This window comes from Antennarius striatus, chromosome 3, assembly GCF_040054535.1.
Source record: "Antennarius striatus isolate MH-2024 chromosome 3, ASM4005453v1, whole genome shotgun sequence".
Classification (NCBI taxonomy): domain Eukaryota; kingdom Metazoa; phylum Chordata; class Actinopteri; order Lophiiformes; family Antennariidae; genus Antennarius; species Antennarius striatus.
In genome coordinates, this window is record NC_090778.1 from 9,247,976 (window position 1) to 9,265,502 (window position 17,527).

Here is a 17,527-nt window from a genome sequence, read left to right on the forward strand (position 1 = left end):
ATATCGTGTTTTTTATGTCTGTCTAAAGAAATTACAAAATGTGTTACAAAGGTGAATTTAAGGTTATCACTATGGCTTTGTGTCCACAGCAGAAACCCTCTGCTCGCTGCAGATGGGATCACCCCATCCACCCAGAGTACCAGCGGTGTAGTCACCAACCCCCCCGATATGTCAGGCTGGAATCCCTTTGGAGAGGACAACTTCTCTAGTCTGACGGAGGAGGAGCTGATCGACCGGGAGTTTGACATGCTCAGAGCAAGCAAGTGACCCTTCACTGATTTTGTTCCGTACATTGTTGTTGACAGTTTTACATGCATCTTTTAAAAGCCATCAGTTTTCAGAAATGTAGTAATGGTATTGTGAAATGAAGATGAAGAATACTTTAATAATCCCAAGGGGAAATCATTTATCATTGTGTGGACAGAAACATGATCTAAGCGTCTTTCTCTCTGTGATCTTGGACATGCAGAAAAGCCGGTGGAGAGAACAGCTAGCGTGGAGACGGACAGATCGCTGCCTGCCGCCTCCACTGCCAAGCCCCTCCCACCAGAGGACCTGTTTGGTTCAGTCCCATTTGTGGCCAGCGCAGGCAAGTCTTAAAGGAGTCACTAGCCTGAGGACCCAACACTGTGGAGCCGCCTGCCCCCTCTTTGCCCTCTTCTGATCCCTCCTCTTTCCTCCCTGTCCAACTCTTCCGTTCCCACTTAACCTCCAGCAGGAGCTCCTTTGCCACACACATCCCTCAGTGGTGCATTATTAACCAGTGATCAGTCAGATTGGTGGTTTTGTGTCCAGACATCAGTCAGCGGTTTATGTCAATTTGTCATCATGAAATATAATGAAAAGGTTAGCCGCTCTTGTTGCCCTGTGACTTTAGTAGAAGGAAAAGCGTATGCAGGAGAAGCAGTGCATCGGCGACATGAACAAGCCCGTGTTCTCCTGCATCAAACAAGGGTGGGGGGTTACATTCCCTGTCTAGATCAAAAACAGCTCGAACATCGTGCTAACCCATTGGGATCATTCTGTCCCTCACACTCTCTCACCTTGTGAACTCGTATACACTCATCTTGAGGTACTTTACATACAATGACAGCTTTTATTTTTGTGCATATCAAGTGCAAAAAGCTCCACTTCACTGTGTCCATCCCGGAGCACGGCAGGATAAACCTGTTGCTGTTCCAGCACTAAAAGCAATATGAACATGACAAGTCAACCTGTCAGCGTAGACGTGACATTTGGCTGCTAATAATTAGGGCTGAGTGATGTAAAATATTTACGATCATGGACCACTGAAAGTCGTCGTCTCTTATGTTTCAAACATTTACACACATAAAGGCCAGCCAGGTAAGAGCTGTGAGTCTCAACAAAGTCCACGAATCATAATTCATAATGAATGCTGTTGGCTTTTTTATGGAGCTGTCATATTTGGCAACAGAATGTCACTGACAGAATTAAAGTGCCCCCCTAGAAAACATTGTGCTACTGGATTAAAATGAGGAGTAGCACGAGGGCAAGTTGACTTCCAGAGCTAATCTTTTTTTTTTACATTTAAACACGATGGACCCATCAACACTACAAGGAAAAGTTCCTTGCGAATCATCATTCGAAAAAAAAAAATTGTTATGGTGAAGCCTCAAAAGTTCTTGTGTGGACTGTGCACATTACTGTGGAGGCAGATGTTAACTTCCACGCTAAGACAACTGGATAGGGAGCTAACTAACCGTGGAGCTTAACCATGACACAACATTACCTTGGTCTAACAATGTGAATATCAAAGTGCAGTATTTCTACACCGGTGGCAGCAATAAGCATCTGTGCCTCTGTACTCTTTTCCTGATCCTTAAATGTGAATTGGTTATGTTTTGATAGGCAATTTAGAGCTGTTTGTTACCAATAGTTTATATTTAACAAAGAATCGCATTGATGCTAAAACATTCAGATTTTCTAGAGGAGAGGGGGGTGGGTTTTGTTCGTGATTTCATCTCACATCCTAAAACTTGCAAATTAAGTCTCGTGGCTCCAGTTTAGAATAGATTAAGACAAGGTAATGATGCAATATAACCCTCTGAACATTTGAATGTAGGTGTGGGAATATTTTATTATCTTGTCAATAAATGACTAGGAATCTCGACTTCAAGTTGGATCAAAGAAAAACCAAAAAGAAACCAAACAGATTGAAGGAAAGTCTGCATTGAATTTAAAGACCATGGGTGAAGTAAACCTATGTTTGTTTGTTTTTTAAATTCAGGCTGGCATGAAATAATTCTGAATTTTGGATCAGCCGTTTCACTTCCTGTGTTTATGCCATCAGCGTGGCCATCAGTCAGCTGTTTATATTGCAGGTGATTCTTTAGTCGCAGGTGTCAAATGTTCCAGTGCTAACACACCGCCGGCAACTTCTACCAACACCTCCTCATGAACATAAGGCAGTCAGGATTTATTATTTTTATATTACGTGTGTTTCTGTAAAATCTGTGTGATTTACAGTGCACAGTGGTGCAGTCTGAAATAACTCTGTACAGCGGTCTGAGACCACACACCGGTGACCGAAAATGACCTGCTGCAATTTCTGAAAGAATAATAAAGTCAAACTTTTTTGGTGAAATCACACACACACACGCACGCACGCACGCACACACACACACACACACACACACAAAGTGTGTGAAACAACTTGATAATTCCAAGCTCTACACGTTGTTGTTTTTTTGCAAAATTGGATTATAAAAGTATCAAATATTTTGCATCATGAAAACTATTCTTATATTCTTCCAATTTTACATTTTTGTATTTCAATACTCATCAGATTTGGAAAGACTCAAAAAAGTATATTGTACAGTTTAATTGTGATGACATTATGCAGCTGTATAATGTTTATAGGTTTTATGACAGACATGTTTTGGGCTCAGATTGAACCCTCGTATCAAACAGTTGCGTCTCCAAAATGGACCCTTTTCCTCTGACTCATTTGTTTAAAAAGAAGTCTTCCACTTGGAGGATGGAAGTGCAGTTACCAACTAACATGGAACTACATTACAGTAGTTAAAGTTGCTGGCGGTGTTAAAGCACATCTTGATGATTTTCTCCCCTTTTCCAATTCTAAGAATAGCTAATGTTTTATGAGTGTGCAGATATATTTTCTAGTTGCTTTAATTCAGCTTCCATTTCTAGATACAAAGTGCCTTTGCGTGGCATTTTTATTTACTTGACCAATAGTACAAACAGACATGCTTATTTCCCGTTGATATCACCAAGGATTTGGCATTTTCTGTGATATTTAATGGAAGCGTTCAGCTTTGTCAAGTTGATTAGACATTATTCCAGCTGACAGTTGAAACAAAAATGTCGATATGTAGTCTGGCACTAATTTATTAGTGTTTTTCTTTAGTCATTCAGGCAACCAGTCAACAATCAGACATTGTCTTAACTGATAAAACACTGGATGCTGATGAACAGGTTGTTCTTCCTGTTGGGACTTTTATTCCACTAAGTATAGATCTCCTTAATGAGACTTTCATAGGAACTGACGCAGCTTGGCGTAGAAAGTGAGGAAACCTTTTTTTGTGTTCTTTGTTGTCAAGCTGATGAGACATTCATTGGTGTAAATGTGACTCGTTGTGTTGAAAGGAATTCTTGATTCTCACCATTATCTTTTCAACCATACAGTCCTGACAGGCTGTATGTTGGCTAATCCTCGCTGTGTTGCAGTTACTCCGCTTTAGAGCAGCAAGTGAGAAAGTCATTCATCGCGCTCATCCATTCATGTACATGAATCATGCAGATTTGTACAAATATATAAATTTAATTACCGAGTTTAACAGAAGGTAAGTTTGGAGAGCAGTTCTCCTCTGCCTTGACCCACTTATATCATCCTTTACTTTTATTGGACCTGTTTCATTTCATTGTCTTTGTTTCATTTTGTTTTCCATGTAGTGAGACAGCCATACTCAGAAACATCTTGTTCATGTGTACTGGTGGATGGATCTGTAGTTTCAAAAAGCTAACCATCAAAGCTAAAGAAAAGAAATGAAAGGGATGACCAGAGCCATTAACTGCACTTTACTTTTTAAAGTGCAAGGAAATGTGAAATATTATCCCATCCTGGGGGTATCTTAAACCTAGTTATTGAATAAGTTGTTAACATTTTGTTTACATTGTGTGCTTTTGCTTTTCTGTCTTGAGGTTTGATTTCCCCCCCTTTCTTAGAATTATTTTTTTTTTGTTGGCTTTACATCCTGCTAGAAGCCACAGAAAAATTCATTATAACTATGGGAACTTTTTGTTGGAAGCCATTCTCATTAGACATGTTGAAAAATGCTCAAGTTTTAGTTACGCTTTATATCAGCAGCATCTGGTACTGATCCTGCAGATAGTCAAACCAATAGATCAGTAAATTGTCTTATATATATATATATACATATATCATGTTTTTGCTGCAGACGATGTGAAAGATCCTGTACCATACTGTGTGAATGTATTTCTTTATAGAATGTTACTGATAAATAAAATATTCAAAATCAATATTCACTTTGGTTCCTTTTTTATAGATATTAAGTTTTGGAAAGTTAAGATTCTCCACCACTTCACCACGTACAAGATGTTCCTGTGGTTCACATGGCTGTCTTTGTTTTAGCTTGCGTCGTCCAATCAGACTCAACAAAACGGATTTAACGCTTAGGTGATGGTCACAGTAAATGTTAATGCAATAAAAGAAATTGAACAAGCAGTGGTTCTTAGCTGTAAAACATAAGCAAATTATTCTTTGAGACATGACTTGCATTCTAAGTTGTGGTTGTGATGAACCATTATAAGTGAGGTGTAGAGTTCTCCAAATCCTTTATGACAAAGGCCCGGTGTCAGGTTTCATGACCTTATTTATATTAACCAATTGTCTTGGTAATTGTGCACTTCCATCTGGCTATATAGTGAACATGGATCTAAAATATAATGTAACCGATGGCTCATTCAGGTCAAAGCCTCAGATTGTCTTTAAGATGATGAAGTCAGTAGAAACTGAAATATCTGTGGCTCTACCAAACATTTAGTGAACACCTGAATCCTCTGCAGGCCGGCTGATGACTGATGTTTTAATCCACCTGATCCCATAGACTTGTAGATTGTAAAAAGCTACAACATCAGACCATCAACCTCTGAACAAATCTAGAACCTTTTATTAAATGATTTCTCACTGATTATATACATTATACACTTTTCAACATTTCTTTATTTGTAAAGAACTAATCCTTCGTGCCTCAAATCCTATTTTAGAATTGATATATCTTCTTTTTCGTCTTTTCCCCTCAGGGGTCGCCACAGCAAATCAGTTGCCTCCATCTAACCCTGGCTTTTGCTGAATATAGAATTGATATAGAGTGTTTAATGTATTAATGTCCAAAAGAAAAGTTGTCTTCTGACATTTTTTACGTGACCCTCGTGTCGGTCATCGCTGGTATTTAACATTCAAAATTTGCAGTATCAGAAGAAAAAACCCCACTAAATTATTTCAGGTGACAGCAATGCTCTATTGAATTTCATTTTATTAAATATCTTGAATTGCTGATCAGTGGGCTCTCTTCGAAAACTTAATTTCCTAAACGTTCCCCTTCATCAAATCAACCACAGCTCTGCATTATCTACTGCTTGGTGGAAAAGTTGTCTGAGCTCCTGCTCGGTTTCTCCAACAGGTTTTATCTTCTACCAGACAACAGTGGCATGCATTTTTTCCACCACCTATTTGTATCTTTTAGATATCAAACTGTGTAATCTTTCAACCTACACTCAAACTGTCACGCTGAAAACAGATCAATCCGATGTCTTTTGTGATTGAAGAAATGATTGTCATGCTCTGAGAGGTGAGAGGTGATTACAGCTTGTAAACCCCGAGTCACATCAGTGGAGAGAACCGAAGCTGAGCATTTTGTTCCCCGAGTTATTGTATTCAAAATACTTTTATTCATTTATCACTGCCTTGTTTCATTTATCAAAAACAAAGATTTTGGCTAATCTGTCTCCAATCCCTGCCAGTTTGGACGGTTGAAGATGTGGAGAGATTTCCATTTTCATGTTCACAGTGGGGGGCCTTTCTCTGCTATCAAATGTAGAGCTTTTGATTAACAATAAATTGGCCCGTTGTGAATGGCGCAATTTTTTTTCAATATAATTGGAGGCTGTCCACTTGCTAATTAGGCTAAGTTGCCATTATTTGGAAATAAATTTACATGAACTAACTTTTCACATCTTAGATTTTTATATAAATGCAGAACTGAGGAATAATAACTGCAGGACAAAGCTTTATGTTTGTCCAGTATGAAAGAAATGGACAGTTATCTTTAAATCTTGGAAAGCTGGGTGTCTGCTTTCTTCTGCTTGTAGACTTCAGTAGGTCAGAGTTAGCTTTCGTACCAAACTGACTTTTGTTTGTTTTCCTTCTCCAAAATTAGATAAACAGTTGCGATTTTTTGAGGACTTTCAAACAAAAGCTTTGTAATCTGTATTTAAATATTTTTTTAATAATGTTATCGAAGAGGCCAAATGTCCTTTCAGAAATGAAACTTGTTCTGCTGGCATCAAAACGACCTTACTAAAATCTGGTTTTGTACTTTTTTAATACACTAAAAAAATCTGGAATGGTCTAAGGTTAAATTCAGAAAAATATTAAACACAAAAGAAGACTGGAAACTTTTTTTAACGTTTGGTTCGTGTGGTCTTTCTTTAGGTCCCACTGTGATAAAGACTGAGCAGACAAATGAAGTGAATCTCCCTGCCCCCATCTCAGTAACTCCAGACGGTCTGACGCTCGCAGGGGTCAAGGAGAACAAGCAAAGCAAAAAGAGCAGCTGCAGACCAGGTGAAGAGTCTGAAAGTGACTTTGAGTCTGATCCGCCCTCGCCAAAAAGTAGCGAGGATGAAGAGCCAGAAGAGGAGGAAGGTCTGAACAGTGAGCATGGTGAAGACACAGAGCCGGAGAATTTAGGTCAGAGGCCTCTGCTTATGGATTCTGAGGAAGATGGAGAGGAGGATGAAGACAAGCACAGCTCTGACTCGGACTACAATCCCAGCAGGGTCAAGACCCGCACAAAGAAATCTCCAGGAGTTAAAGCCGCCGCCAGGAGTCCTCTGAAGGATTCTGGCACGACTCTGATCACCCCTCCTGAGTCGCCCAGCAGACCACGAGCTACGAGAGCTGTGGATGTTTTTGGTGCTGCTCCATTCCTCGGGGGAGCCACGCCCGTCGGGCCCCCAGAAAGTTTAGACATCTTTGCCAAAGCGCCTTTCAGGCAAGCCAGCCACGAGGAGAAAGTTGCTGATGAGTTTGACGTTTTTACCAAAGCCCCTTTCAACCGAAACCTCTCCAAGTCAGGCAAGAGTGGGAGTGATGTTCCCATGGGCCAGACGCCACCCATTTCCCCTGAGGGCATTGACGTTTTTGGCTTCTCTCCTTTCCACCCAGGCACCACTGAACTGCCTCCCACCACATCTAGAAGTGCAGAGGACATCTTTCAGACATCTTTTGAGGAGTCAGCCAGCCCTCAGCAACAGAGGCTGAAGCAACGCAGCCTCCAAAAGCTGTCGTCACGCCAGAGAAAAACCAAGCAGGAGACCACGGCAGGTGGCAGCAACGGCAAACGCCACCATGGTACACCAACGGGAGGTCGCAAGACTAACAAGCCAACTTACCGCACGCCTGAGCGTGTCCGCAGACACAAGAAGGTCGGCCGGAGAGACTCACAGAGCAGCAACGAGTTCCTGAGCACCTCAGACTCCAAAGAGAACATCAGTGTTGATATAACCATGGCTGAAGGGAAAGACAAAGGAGCTTCTCGGCCGGTGGACGAGGCCCTACTAGACCCATTTGGGGCGAAACCGTTCCATCCTCAGGATGGTAGCAGGCATGGCCACTATCAAGGCCTCACTGATACCAAGTGCGACATGGGGACTGCAAATGGCAAGGCCTGGACTGGTTCTCTTCACAGTGCTCTTGGAGAAAGCAGAATTATGGATGACTTTGGGGCAGTGCCCTTCACAGAAATGGTCGACCACAGTGGATGTCAGCAGCAGCAGCAGCAGCAGGCCCCACCCTCACAGCCAGGGGAGCTTGACCCGTTTGGAGCTGCACCATTTCCTTCAAAGCAGTGACTTTCTTCCCATTCTACCAGTTGCTGTTAAATAACCCTTGAGCTTCAACCAATCATGAAAAAAAAGTTTAAAAAAATTCAGAAACTCAGTACTCACCTTTTTTTAGGAATATTTTATCATACCTAAATCCTGTGGAGTGTGAGTGATGTTTCCACATATCTTTCAGCTGTATCTGTTTGCTGAGAAGCCTGTAATGCTGCATTCTAATGCTCGTAAAGACCTGGGAGGAATAGAAACTCCACTCGAAAAATGAACTGTTATTGTAAGCTTAGTTTTTGACTGCTTGACTCGCTGCAAAAAGCTCCATGGCCTTCTAAACTACCAATATGTTTTTAGCACCACAAAGCCTTACTTGAGCCGGGCTCTGCCTTGCTGCACAGTACCTCGGAACTACAATATTGGCAAAGCTTTGGCCTGTCATGTAGTTGAAATCCTTTGGGAGTTGACCTTAACCACTTTGTTTTGTCTTTCTTAGACTTTCCTCTATGCATAAGTTGACAGTAGTCTTTACACAGCCAGATGTGGCCGTTGTTTGTGTTGCATTACACTTTGAATACTAGAAGGGATCGAATTGTGTTGTACTTCCTGAAAAAAAAAAAAAGGTTGAATTTGTTCATTAGGTCAAGTTTAACTTAAGGTCCTTTCCTGTCTTCTTGTTTTAGCAGTAAACTTCTGTGTAAGTACTGTTATACTTCTTTTGTACGAATTTACATCACATTCTGTTATTAATTAGGGAGAAATAAAACACAACTGCATTAGATCATTAGTCAAGGTTTGTCTTTTTTTCAGAACACTGATAAATGTACAACTATTTTCTCAGAAGAATACATATTACTGACATTAGATGCCAGAAAAAATTGAATTATGTTTAAAAAAGACATGGGAATACAAAGACAAGAAGAGGATGATGGTATTCCACACGTCAAAAACTCCATGAAAAACCAAAACTAAATGAAAGTCCACTCGATGCTTCCTGCTTCCTGTGCTGCTCTTCGTCACGAGCCCATTTAGTTTCCTGTGACACTTCATTTTCAAAGGATTTTCATTTTTTGAGATGAACTTATTCGCTTTCTTGCTAAGAGATATTTTAGAAAACTGGCAGTGTAGTGTATCGAGTGAAGAAGTAGGGAAAGGACTGACTTGATTGTTTGACACCTGTAAGGGTTAGTGAAGATGATATTTTTATGAGGGACTCCTGGTGGTAGCAAGGGAATTTACTTTGTCCAGAAAAGAAATGGTACAGTGCCCTGAAACAAAGGAGGTGTAACATGCTAGCATTGAATGCAGTCCGTCTAGCTTTCCTCGTGCTTCCAGTCTTTATGCTGTTATGCTAATTAGCTTCAGCTTTGTACTGGAAATCTGAGACTTGTCTTAGTGAGAAAGTGAATAGTTCTCTCAAAATGTCAACACATTGAGTGACGTCATACGTGTTGGTAGGATCCGTTCATTATTGGTTTGAGTCTTTTTATGTTTGTTTGCGGTTTTGTTGAACACATGGCTGTCCACTGCAGGATGTGATTTGAAGGAGTCAAAATCATTGAAGGTCGATAGATAAATCTGTGACATGAAATCAATGTTTATGAATGTTGTTTTTAGCACTTAACTCTGACGGCCTTAAACACTGCAACTATGGAACCATTGAAACAGTAAATTAAAATGTGCACATTGTGTAGTCACCCGTGGAATTATTTGATACAACTTTCCATCTTTTTTTTTTTCCAAGGGTAAATCTTGTATTTATCCTGCTACACTGCTGTTTGTTGAAATAAAGTGTAATTTCAATTCAGTTTGAGGTTAATGCTAATTGTCAGCAAAACACATTTTAAAATTTTAGTATGTTCAAAGTCAAGTTCCGCTGTTTGATTTTTCTGATATGAAAAGTCAAGATACAAAATGACAACAGGACACAAAGGTGATGTCTCAGAGTTTATCAAACAAAATGTTTGAGAAACCATTACTAACAAAATAATTTAAATGTAGAATGAAAAGAATTCGAAATGACACCAGAGAACATTTGTTTCCATCTACAACATTCAATATCACACAGAAGACAAGTCAAACATAAAATATCACACAGGAAACAAATGATGTTCACCCCCAGATGAGACAGCTAGCATTTAACTGGACATTATACTACATTACAATTCTTATGAGAGATGCATGAATGGCTAAAGCATTAAGACTGTCTTACATAGTAACAGAATTTAAATGTAAGTATTTTTAAATTGAGCAGAATTTTCAGCTCCATGTACGTTGTTTTTTAGAATGAAGCCAAAACAGCTTACTTCTAACATTGCACATCACCCTATACTTACATATGGTTCATACAGAGAAAAATGGTTCTCAAATCTAATGTAGTTCCAACTATTATGACCAGAGAAACTGCAAACACTAACAATCACCTGAATGTACAGCAGATAACAGTACAGAAAAATGTTAGTTTAATACACGCTAACACAAATGAAAGAAAGTTAATTCAGTGCTGTAAAAAGTGTGTCCCGTTTTCAGACTACTTCTCACTTTCAGGTAAGATTCAAATTTAGAACCGGCAAAGCTTTAAGGCCTTAAAGTCTCACTAGCACCCCCCAGAGGGCGAGCTGCTCCATTACATCCTAAAACTACTACAATACTCATAAGCCCAAACTTCCAGTGTTGAGGGCTGAAAAATAATATAAGATGTTACTGGTAATAAAACAATAGATTCATCTGATAGGTAGCGAGGGATTCTCAAAGTTGTTCAACTGTAAGTGGATCTAAATATGATTCAGTCCAGCACAACACAAGAAGCTGTGAAGAAAACAGTCAATCCTGGAGCATCAGATACCAACACATCAGTCTCTGTAGAACCTATATTTAGAGGAACTGTTGTTAACCTTCCTTTGAGGGTCAATGATGGTTCCTCTGTAGGCACTTACAAAAAGAAAATTCTAATTGATTTGAGCTTTGTTATAAAAAGTTTCCTCGTATTCTGAAGATTTTGTTCGTTGTCCATTGCTGTGTTTTGTTGAGGAGAAAACACAACCAGGAGATTCTGCTTTATCCACAGAATTGAAGAATCAAAGTGCATCACCTCACACCTTAAGGTCACAGGTCCATTTCTTGTTCTGAGACTCATGGGTCATCAGACGGACCACAGACGATGGAAATTAGGGACGTGTCAATCTGTGGTGAAACATCCGTCCACTGGTGCACGTCGGAACACACAGCAGCCATTCATCCAACTGAGGAGGCAAAACAGGAAGAATTAATGAGGGGATTAACAAACGACAGTATTTGTGTGTCATCAATCTGAACAGCCGCCCTCCTGTTCATTGCAAAGTAAAAACAGAAAAGAGAATCATCTACCATTTAGTGGGGATTGTAACAAAATATAAAAACAACATCAAGGAACAAGTAAAAAAATTAAATAACAGCCTCCCCAAACTCGCCCCTTTATCTGCATCCACTGGCATTTTAGTTCTTTGCTATCTGCTGAACTCTTCTACCAAGTTAAATCATCAATATGTTTTTGTATCACCCTAACAAGCAGACGCTGGAGAAAACAACTTCGAGGAAGTAGAAACTAAAAAGTACTGATAGTTGAATAATATACTGTACGTCAATGGTTTTGGGACCAGAATCTGTTTTTTCATCCTTCAATTTTATTTGGGAGTAGGTTTCAAGCCATCGTTTGTCCACTTGACTTGTCTACTGTAGGTGACAAGTGGTATAAAGGAAAAGGAGATTTCTTCTTAAAGTCTTGTAAAATAATATTACTATTAATAATAGTGCTTACAGTCTAACAGAGCCTGTATTTAGGCATGCTGGGGGCTGTTGGGGCAGGGCTCGCTGTGCCTGTACGCCATGATGAAGCCTGCTGACTGGTGCCACCAGTAAAACATCAGCACCAGCAGCAGGTGCCACACCTGGTGGCTGGAACCCAGGTAGTTCAGCTGACCTGCAACAACGACACAAAGATATAAAATCATCTGTGGTTTGGTATATAACCTACTAACATCTGGACTCACAGAAAAGGGTTTTGGTGATGAGGGTGTGTGATAATTTATGTAATTATACACACAGACACACTTTAAAGATGCTCTAAAAGTCACTTTAAATATTTCAGTTTGTGGTCTCACCTGGAAAGTAGCGTTCAGGAACTTTAGATACGTAGAAAATGACAGCTAACGCAGCGAGGAAGTACATTCCCAGGACTCGAGGAACAAAAGCCTGGAGAGGTGAACATGATTTAAGTGATGTGTGTACAATCCACAGATTCCCTGATGTAGTAACCCGTCATCTTAGTTGACCTCTAGGCATAGAAACTACGTATCCCTCAAAGACCGTAACGTTATGTATCTGGGAAGTAAACCTAAGAACAGCAATTCCAGAAATGCATAAAAATTAAGACAAAAATGTACGGCCCTGACTGAGACAAGACAGTAGAGGACATGACTTCTCTCAGCAGACATCCCTCAGAGGAAACACTACAGCATATAAAACACCTTCTCCTTTTCGTACGACTACTTCACTCCTTATTGCAGATTTCCGCTTGACGCCTGCAAACACTGTCACTCCAAAGGCGGAGTACACTGTGGTCACGGCGGCTGGACTGAGCCTGCTCACCTGGACGAGCTGCGAGGAGAAGCCTCCTGTGATGCAGATCCAGTGGATGGTGGGGATGAGGCCGTATCCGGCCACCGAGCAGAAGATGAGCGAGCGCAGCTGCTTCCACTGCTTGCTGAGGTAATGAGGGTGGATCTGAGCGAAGAACACGGCCAGGATCATGGCAAGGACCGTCACAAGGTACACCTGCCGCCAGTACTGCAGACAGAGGAAGGCCAAAGGTCAAATCAGCCCATCTAAACTAAAACTATAACCTGATCTTTTTCCACTCTGAACCCAACAGTGATCAATTCATTTGTAAAGCGCTTAATCACAACAGACATTTCAAAGGGCTTTCACAGGCAGAGAAACCAAACAGAACCTTCCAGAGCAAAGGCGACAGCTTTTTTTAGTCAGTTCTGCCAGTTGAAGTGTTTCAGTCTGTCAGATGTGAGGAATTAGTCTGTATCAGTGTAAACATCCCCTGTTCTGGTTTTAGACTGCTGGTCAGATGAAAGTAAAATTAAATTCTTTACTTCAATCTCAGAAAACTTGAAATAGTTGCTTTTCTTTGAATTAAAGTCTGGTGCATGAAAGTGTGTCCTGAGACACTGCTAACTTTTTTATTTCATGTGGTAGTATTGATAAAAGGAACATGGATTTTTAAAAAAATGCATAAACAAATTAAAAAATGTCCAAATATAAAGATGGGAATATCAGTTCATTGATTAACTAGTTACTGCTGAGGTTCCTCGTTTTCCTATGTTGTAAATTCACTCCTCAGATCTGACATCTGATATTTCAGGCACAGGATTATGGTCAAGACAACACAACACAAATCGCTGATAAAACAAAGAAGATGAACACGTCTGTAAAATGGGCTGTTTTCACTGAACATCCTCCTGACGATAAAGTGGACCTACAGTCTTCCGTGTTACTTAAACTTCTGTAAGTCGCTGAGCACAGTCTGGACAGTCGTGTCAGTCCCTTCTGTCCATTTGTGTGGTTGCAGGCCTCCATCCAGTCACACGTCCTCATGTAATGAGTCCTGCTGAATTTCACAGTGAATAAATTTACACCAGAAACAAGGCCCCGCTTGGCTCTAGCCAATTTTTAAGCTCTTCTTCGAACAGACACCATGTTCTTTTCCTCCAAACCATGCCCACAACACTCGGACGAGACGTGGCTAAATATAAAAACCAGTTTTTCTTCGTCGACTTGGCGTGCCATAAGAGTGGAGCCACCCCGAAGCGGAGCCCTAGTCTTGGCAGGAACAGGGGGGCCCCTTTGCTGAGACAGCTCCCAGACTTGCGAACGTCATATGGTGGGGAACAGGAGTGACGGACCGCTTAGAGAACACAGCCATCTGGTTTGGGCTGGAGCAGATTTGAGCTGCGTTCTGGGGGCAAAATAACCAAGTGCTTCCAAGATGCAGGAGAAAGAGAACCGTAAGGACCACAGCCAAATACTTCAGGAGTAAAGAAAAAATAAATAAAAAAAGGGAAAGAGAAGCACTCACCAGAGAAAAAAAATAACATGCTGGTGGGCGGATGGAATAAGGAAATGAACAGGCTCATGTCATCAGAGGATGCTTCCAAAACAGCAAGCGCGGCAAAGGTGTTGGTTCCACCTCAGCTTGATTCAATTACAGGTGAAGGTTTGAGCTGGAAATCTCTGGGGAGGAGTGTCGTGTTGCGAGCAGTGGAGTTCACACGAACATATTTGTCTATAATGTACAGGAGGCTGTGATGGGTGTCGAGGTAAAATAAGCTTCTTATGTGATCACAGACGATGTGAGCAAAGACATGATGTGTGAAAAATGTTGTCGTCTGTGTGCACCGCCTGAAAAGTCTGTTTCATTGGGTATCCACAGTGTCTGGTCAAATATGATCAAGAAAGAATTTAGGAAAAGAAGACCATTTTCTGTTTGACCATGGTCAACATACAGAAATTTACATCCATATTTGGACAGGCAGCTTACATACTAATCATAAAAGTTAAATTCTGCCTGAAGTTTAACTTACATCATTGCAGTAGAAGGTGTAGAATACTCCGGGGACGTAGCAGCCCAGGATGCCTATGGAAATCCCAGCATAGTCCAGCGCCATCCAGCGGCGGCTGGTCTTCTCTGAGCGGTGGCAACAGAACAGGTGATACCCCACTGAACACAGCATACACAGCTGAAGAAAAGAGGAGAGAAGGGCATTACAACAGCAGAGATGTGATCCACCATTTCATTTCAAAATTCAGTTTCTTTTAATAAAACCAATTCGCTGTCAGGCCAAGACCAGCCAACGGCTGGACTGATTATTTTTCATTCGTTGACTATATCTGCCAATATTTTGGATCAGGTCTGACGTCCTTCTGTAGCTACTCAGATTAAGGTAACACCATGAAATTGCTACACAATGAGGTTCCAAGATATTTGACTAATTTGAAATCAGCAGGCTGCTCAACACAAGGAGGAAGCTTGTTGTAATTTAGTCTGGAATGGTTTACAGCATAAAATGAACCCTGAAGAAAACTTTATTCCACATAAAGATGAAACCAGAAATACATCCAGGAGATATCCTCATTATTTTGTTTCTTTACTGTAACATCATTGAATTTGGCTTCAATAAGTGACCATACATAACTTCATGTTTTGTCCTTAGAGAGATGCATTTAACATAATAAATTTAATAAATTTAAAATTTACAAATCTTCCACCATACAGAGCAAACTATTAATAGTTACTAAATTTCTAAAAACAATTTAGTTTCATTTTTTTATTCAATCAACAGAGCAAACGTACGGCCAATAACATTAGGCTGTTATTACAACCATTTCAGTAGACATTTTATCCAACTCTCAGAGATGATATAACTAGAAAACTAGTCCTGTACCTGGAAGCAGAACAGTCCGATAGAGTAGATGACGTAGTCTTCTTTGGAGGCGCCGACGGCTGGCAAAACAGAGGCCATGTTGTATACCCCGACACAGAAGAAGAGTAGGAAGCCCAACAGATGGCTCCAGATATTCACCGTCTCATTGGACAGAATGAAAAGGCTGCACAGAGGATTTTGAAACTTTACAACGATCCCTCAGATAAAAATATCATTCTGCTCTAAGAATCATATTTTACTACAGACTGAGATCAGGAATGTCAACCACACAGCCTGCAGTATTTACAATTCAGCATCTATATGCTTTATGATGAAGTAAACTGTCAATCTCTTTGCTCCTGTGAAGTATGATATAATGAATCAAGTAGAAATACCGGTAGCTATCAATTTGCAGAAATAAACAAGCAGCAGGAAGGCTCATAGTCTTCGCCACCGATAAATAATCCTACATCAGCATCTTTTCCCCAGCTCCTTCTCTGTTCCTTACCTTTTGATACACAGTCTGGAGGGCAGGTAGGCTCTGTACCCATCTGTGATGTAGGGGTTCTCCCTCAGAAACCCTGGGATCTGTTCGTAGGTGTACAGCCTGATACCTCGAGGAACCAGCACGGGCCAATACTGATACCCCCCCAGCTCGATGTAGTGAGAGGTCTGGCCGCTCTTCTGGAGTTTCTGAGGCATGGCTGAGTCTGAGTAGCTTGATTTAGCTACACCTGAAGCTGAGAACAGAAAACCAGAGCAACATGAGGCCTGGAGCAGAGAATGGTGGCTGCATTCTGAATGTTCATCAGACAGTGTTTCAGAGGGAATAGTTCTACAGCATTATTTTCCAGAGTAGCCACTACTGCTAACACCTACCAGCTAGCATTAGCTGGTAGCTTTAAAGTTGCAGCCACCGCCTTATTGTGGACATTCTCTATTAGCACTAGTCCAATACCAAACTCCACTTAACAATTCAGCTATTTTGACACGTGTAAGTGTTAATGCTTCTATAACACGGCTCAAAAGGTTTTAAAGAAGCCTTTGAATGGAGACTTGGGTCCATTCAGCTCACCAGACATCAAGCGATATTCATCAAATGGTTTAATTTCCAGGAACGACCCCAGTCTCATTATTTCCCACCTACTACCCTCATGGGAAATAGAAACAGCTGGAATTAAGGTACCTGGTAGGTCGGGGGGCACTTATCAGTTTATAATACGTGAAAAATGTATGGTATGTTTTTGTTTACATAACGTGATTTCTGTGTAAGTGATGAGAAGCTCACAACACCGGAGTACTCAGCGGCACCACAACTAATATCCTAATATGTAAATGAGAATGTGTTTGACTCAATCAATTTCAAAATAATACGATTCTGAAAGCCATTTTACTGCTTGAGACTGTGAACAGGCTACAGCTGAGCTAACAAGCTGCTATTTTAAATGAACACATGAAATGAGAGGAAAAACTCACCGTTTAACTTTGTATAGAAGTAGTTTGAGCCATTTGTAAGTTTATGATATGTACGCATTTGTAAACATATAACACAACGCTGTGATCAATAAGTTTCAGCTACAGTATTACATCTTCCAAGTCACCACATACGTCATCAATAATGGACCCCTTCACTGCGACCAAGGACTGCCTGAGTAAAAAAAAAAAACCAACAAAAAAAACATGTCAAACGCAATGAAGACTAGAACAAATTTGATTCTTGATTCTTGCTCTCCCAATTTCTAAGATAGAAAGTGAACTCTGTGATTCCAATTTTTCTTACCTTTATGTTTTAATCTGCAAAAACATAATGGTAAGTAGTACGTACTAAGTTCAGATAATGCATTGGTCACATATATTTCTTTTCAAAACCAACTTAATTCATTTCCTCTATTATTTGTGTAATTTGGTGAATTATTTTATTTACTTTATTATACTATATTTAC

General features: G+C 40.4%; 2 protein-coding genes across 4 annotated transcripts in view; one reads left to right on the forward strand and one right to left on the reverse strand.

The window, feature by feature from the left end:
• bmp2k (BMP2 inducible kinase) overlaps nucleotides 1-9,922 on the forward strand; it is a 43,948-nt gene extending 34,026 nt beyond the window's left edge. Inside the window, exons 14-16 of one of the 3 annotated variants that reach the window (XM_068309956.1) lie at nucleotides 93-259; nucleotides 470-589; nucleotides 6,716-9,922. In XM_068309956.1, coding sequence (XP_068166057.1) covers nucleotides 93-259; nucleotides 470-589; nucleotides 6,716-8,136 — 1,708 coding nt within the window. In that variant the 3' untranslated portion in view covers nucleotides 8,137-9,922. Of the gene's footprint in view, nucleotides 1-89; nucleotides 260-469; nucleotides 590-6,715 lie in introns of all 3 variants that reach the window. The other 2 variants (XM_068309955.1, XM_068309957.1) reach the window with 2 other exon arrangements.
• A 133-nt stretch (nucleotides 9,923-10,055) lies between these two features.
• paqr3a (progestin and adipoQ receptor family member IIIa) lies at nucleotides 10,056-17,196 on the reverse strand. Its single transcript, XM_068310940.1, has 8 exons — nucleotides 17,061-17,196; nucleotides 16,093-16,324; nucleotides 15,606-15,768; nucleotides 14,745-14,900; nucleotides 12,742-12,939; nucleotides 12,255-12,345; nucleotides 11,912-12,073; nucleotides 10,056-11,357 (listed from the first exon to the last, which is right to left on the reverse strand). Exons 1-7 carry the CDS (start codon nucleotides 17,116-17,118, stop codon nucleotides 11,931-11,933), a joined length of 1,041 nt encoding a protein of 346 aa, XP_068167041.1. The 5' UTR covers nucleotides 17,119-17,196; the 3' UTR covers nucleotides 10,056-11,357; nucleotides 11,912-11,930.
• Nucleotides 17,197-17,527: the final 331 nt, after the last annotated feature.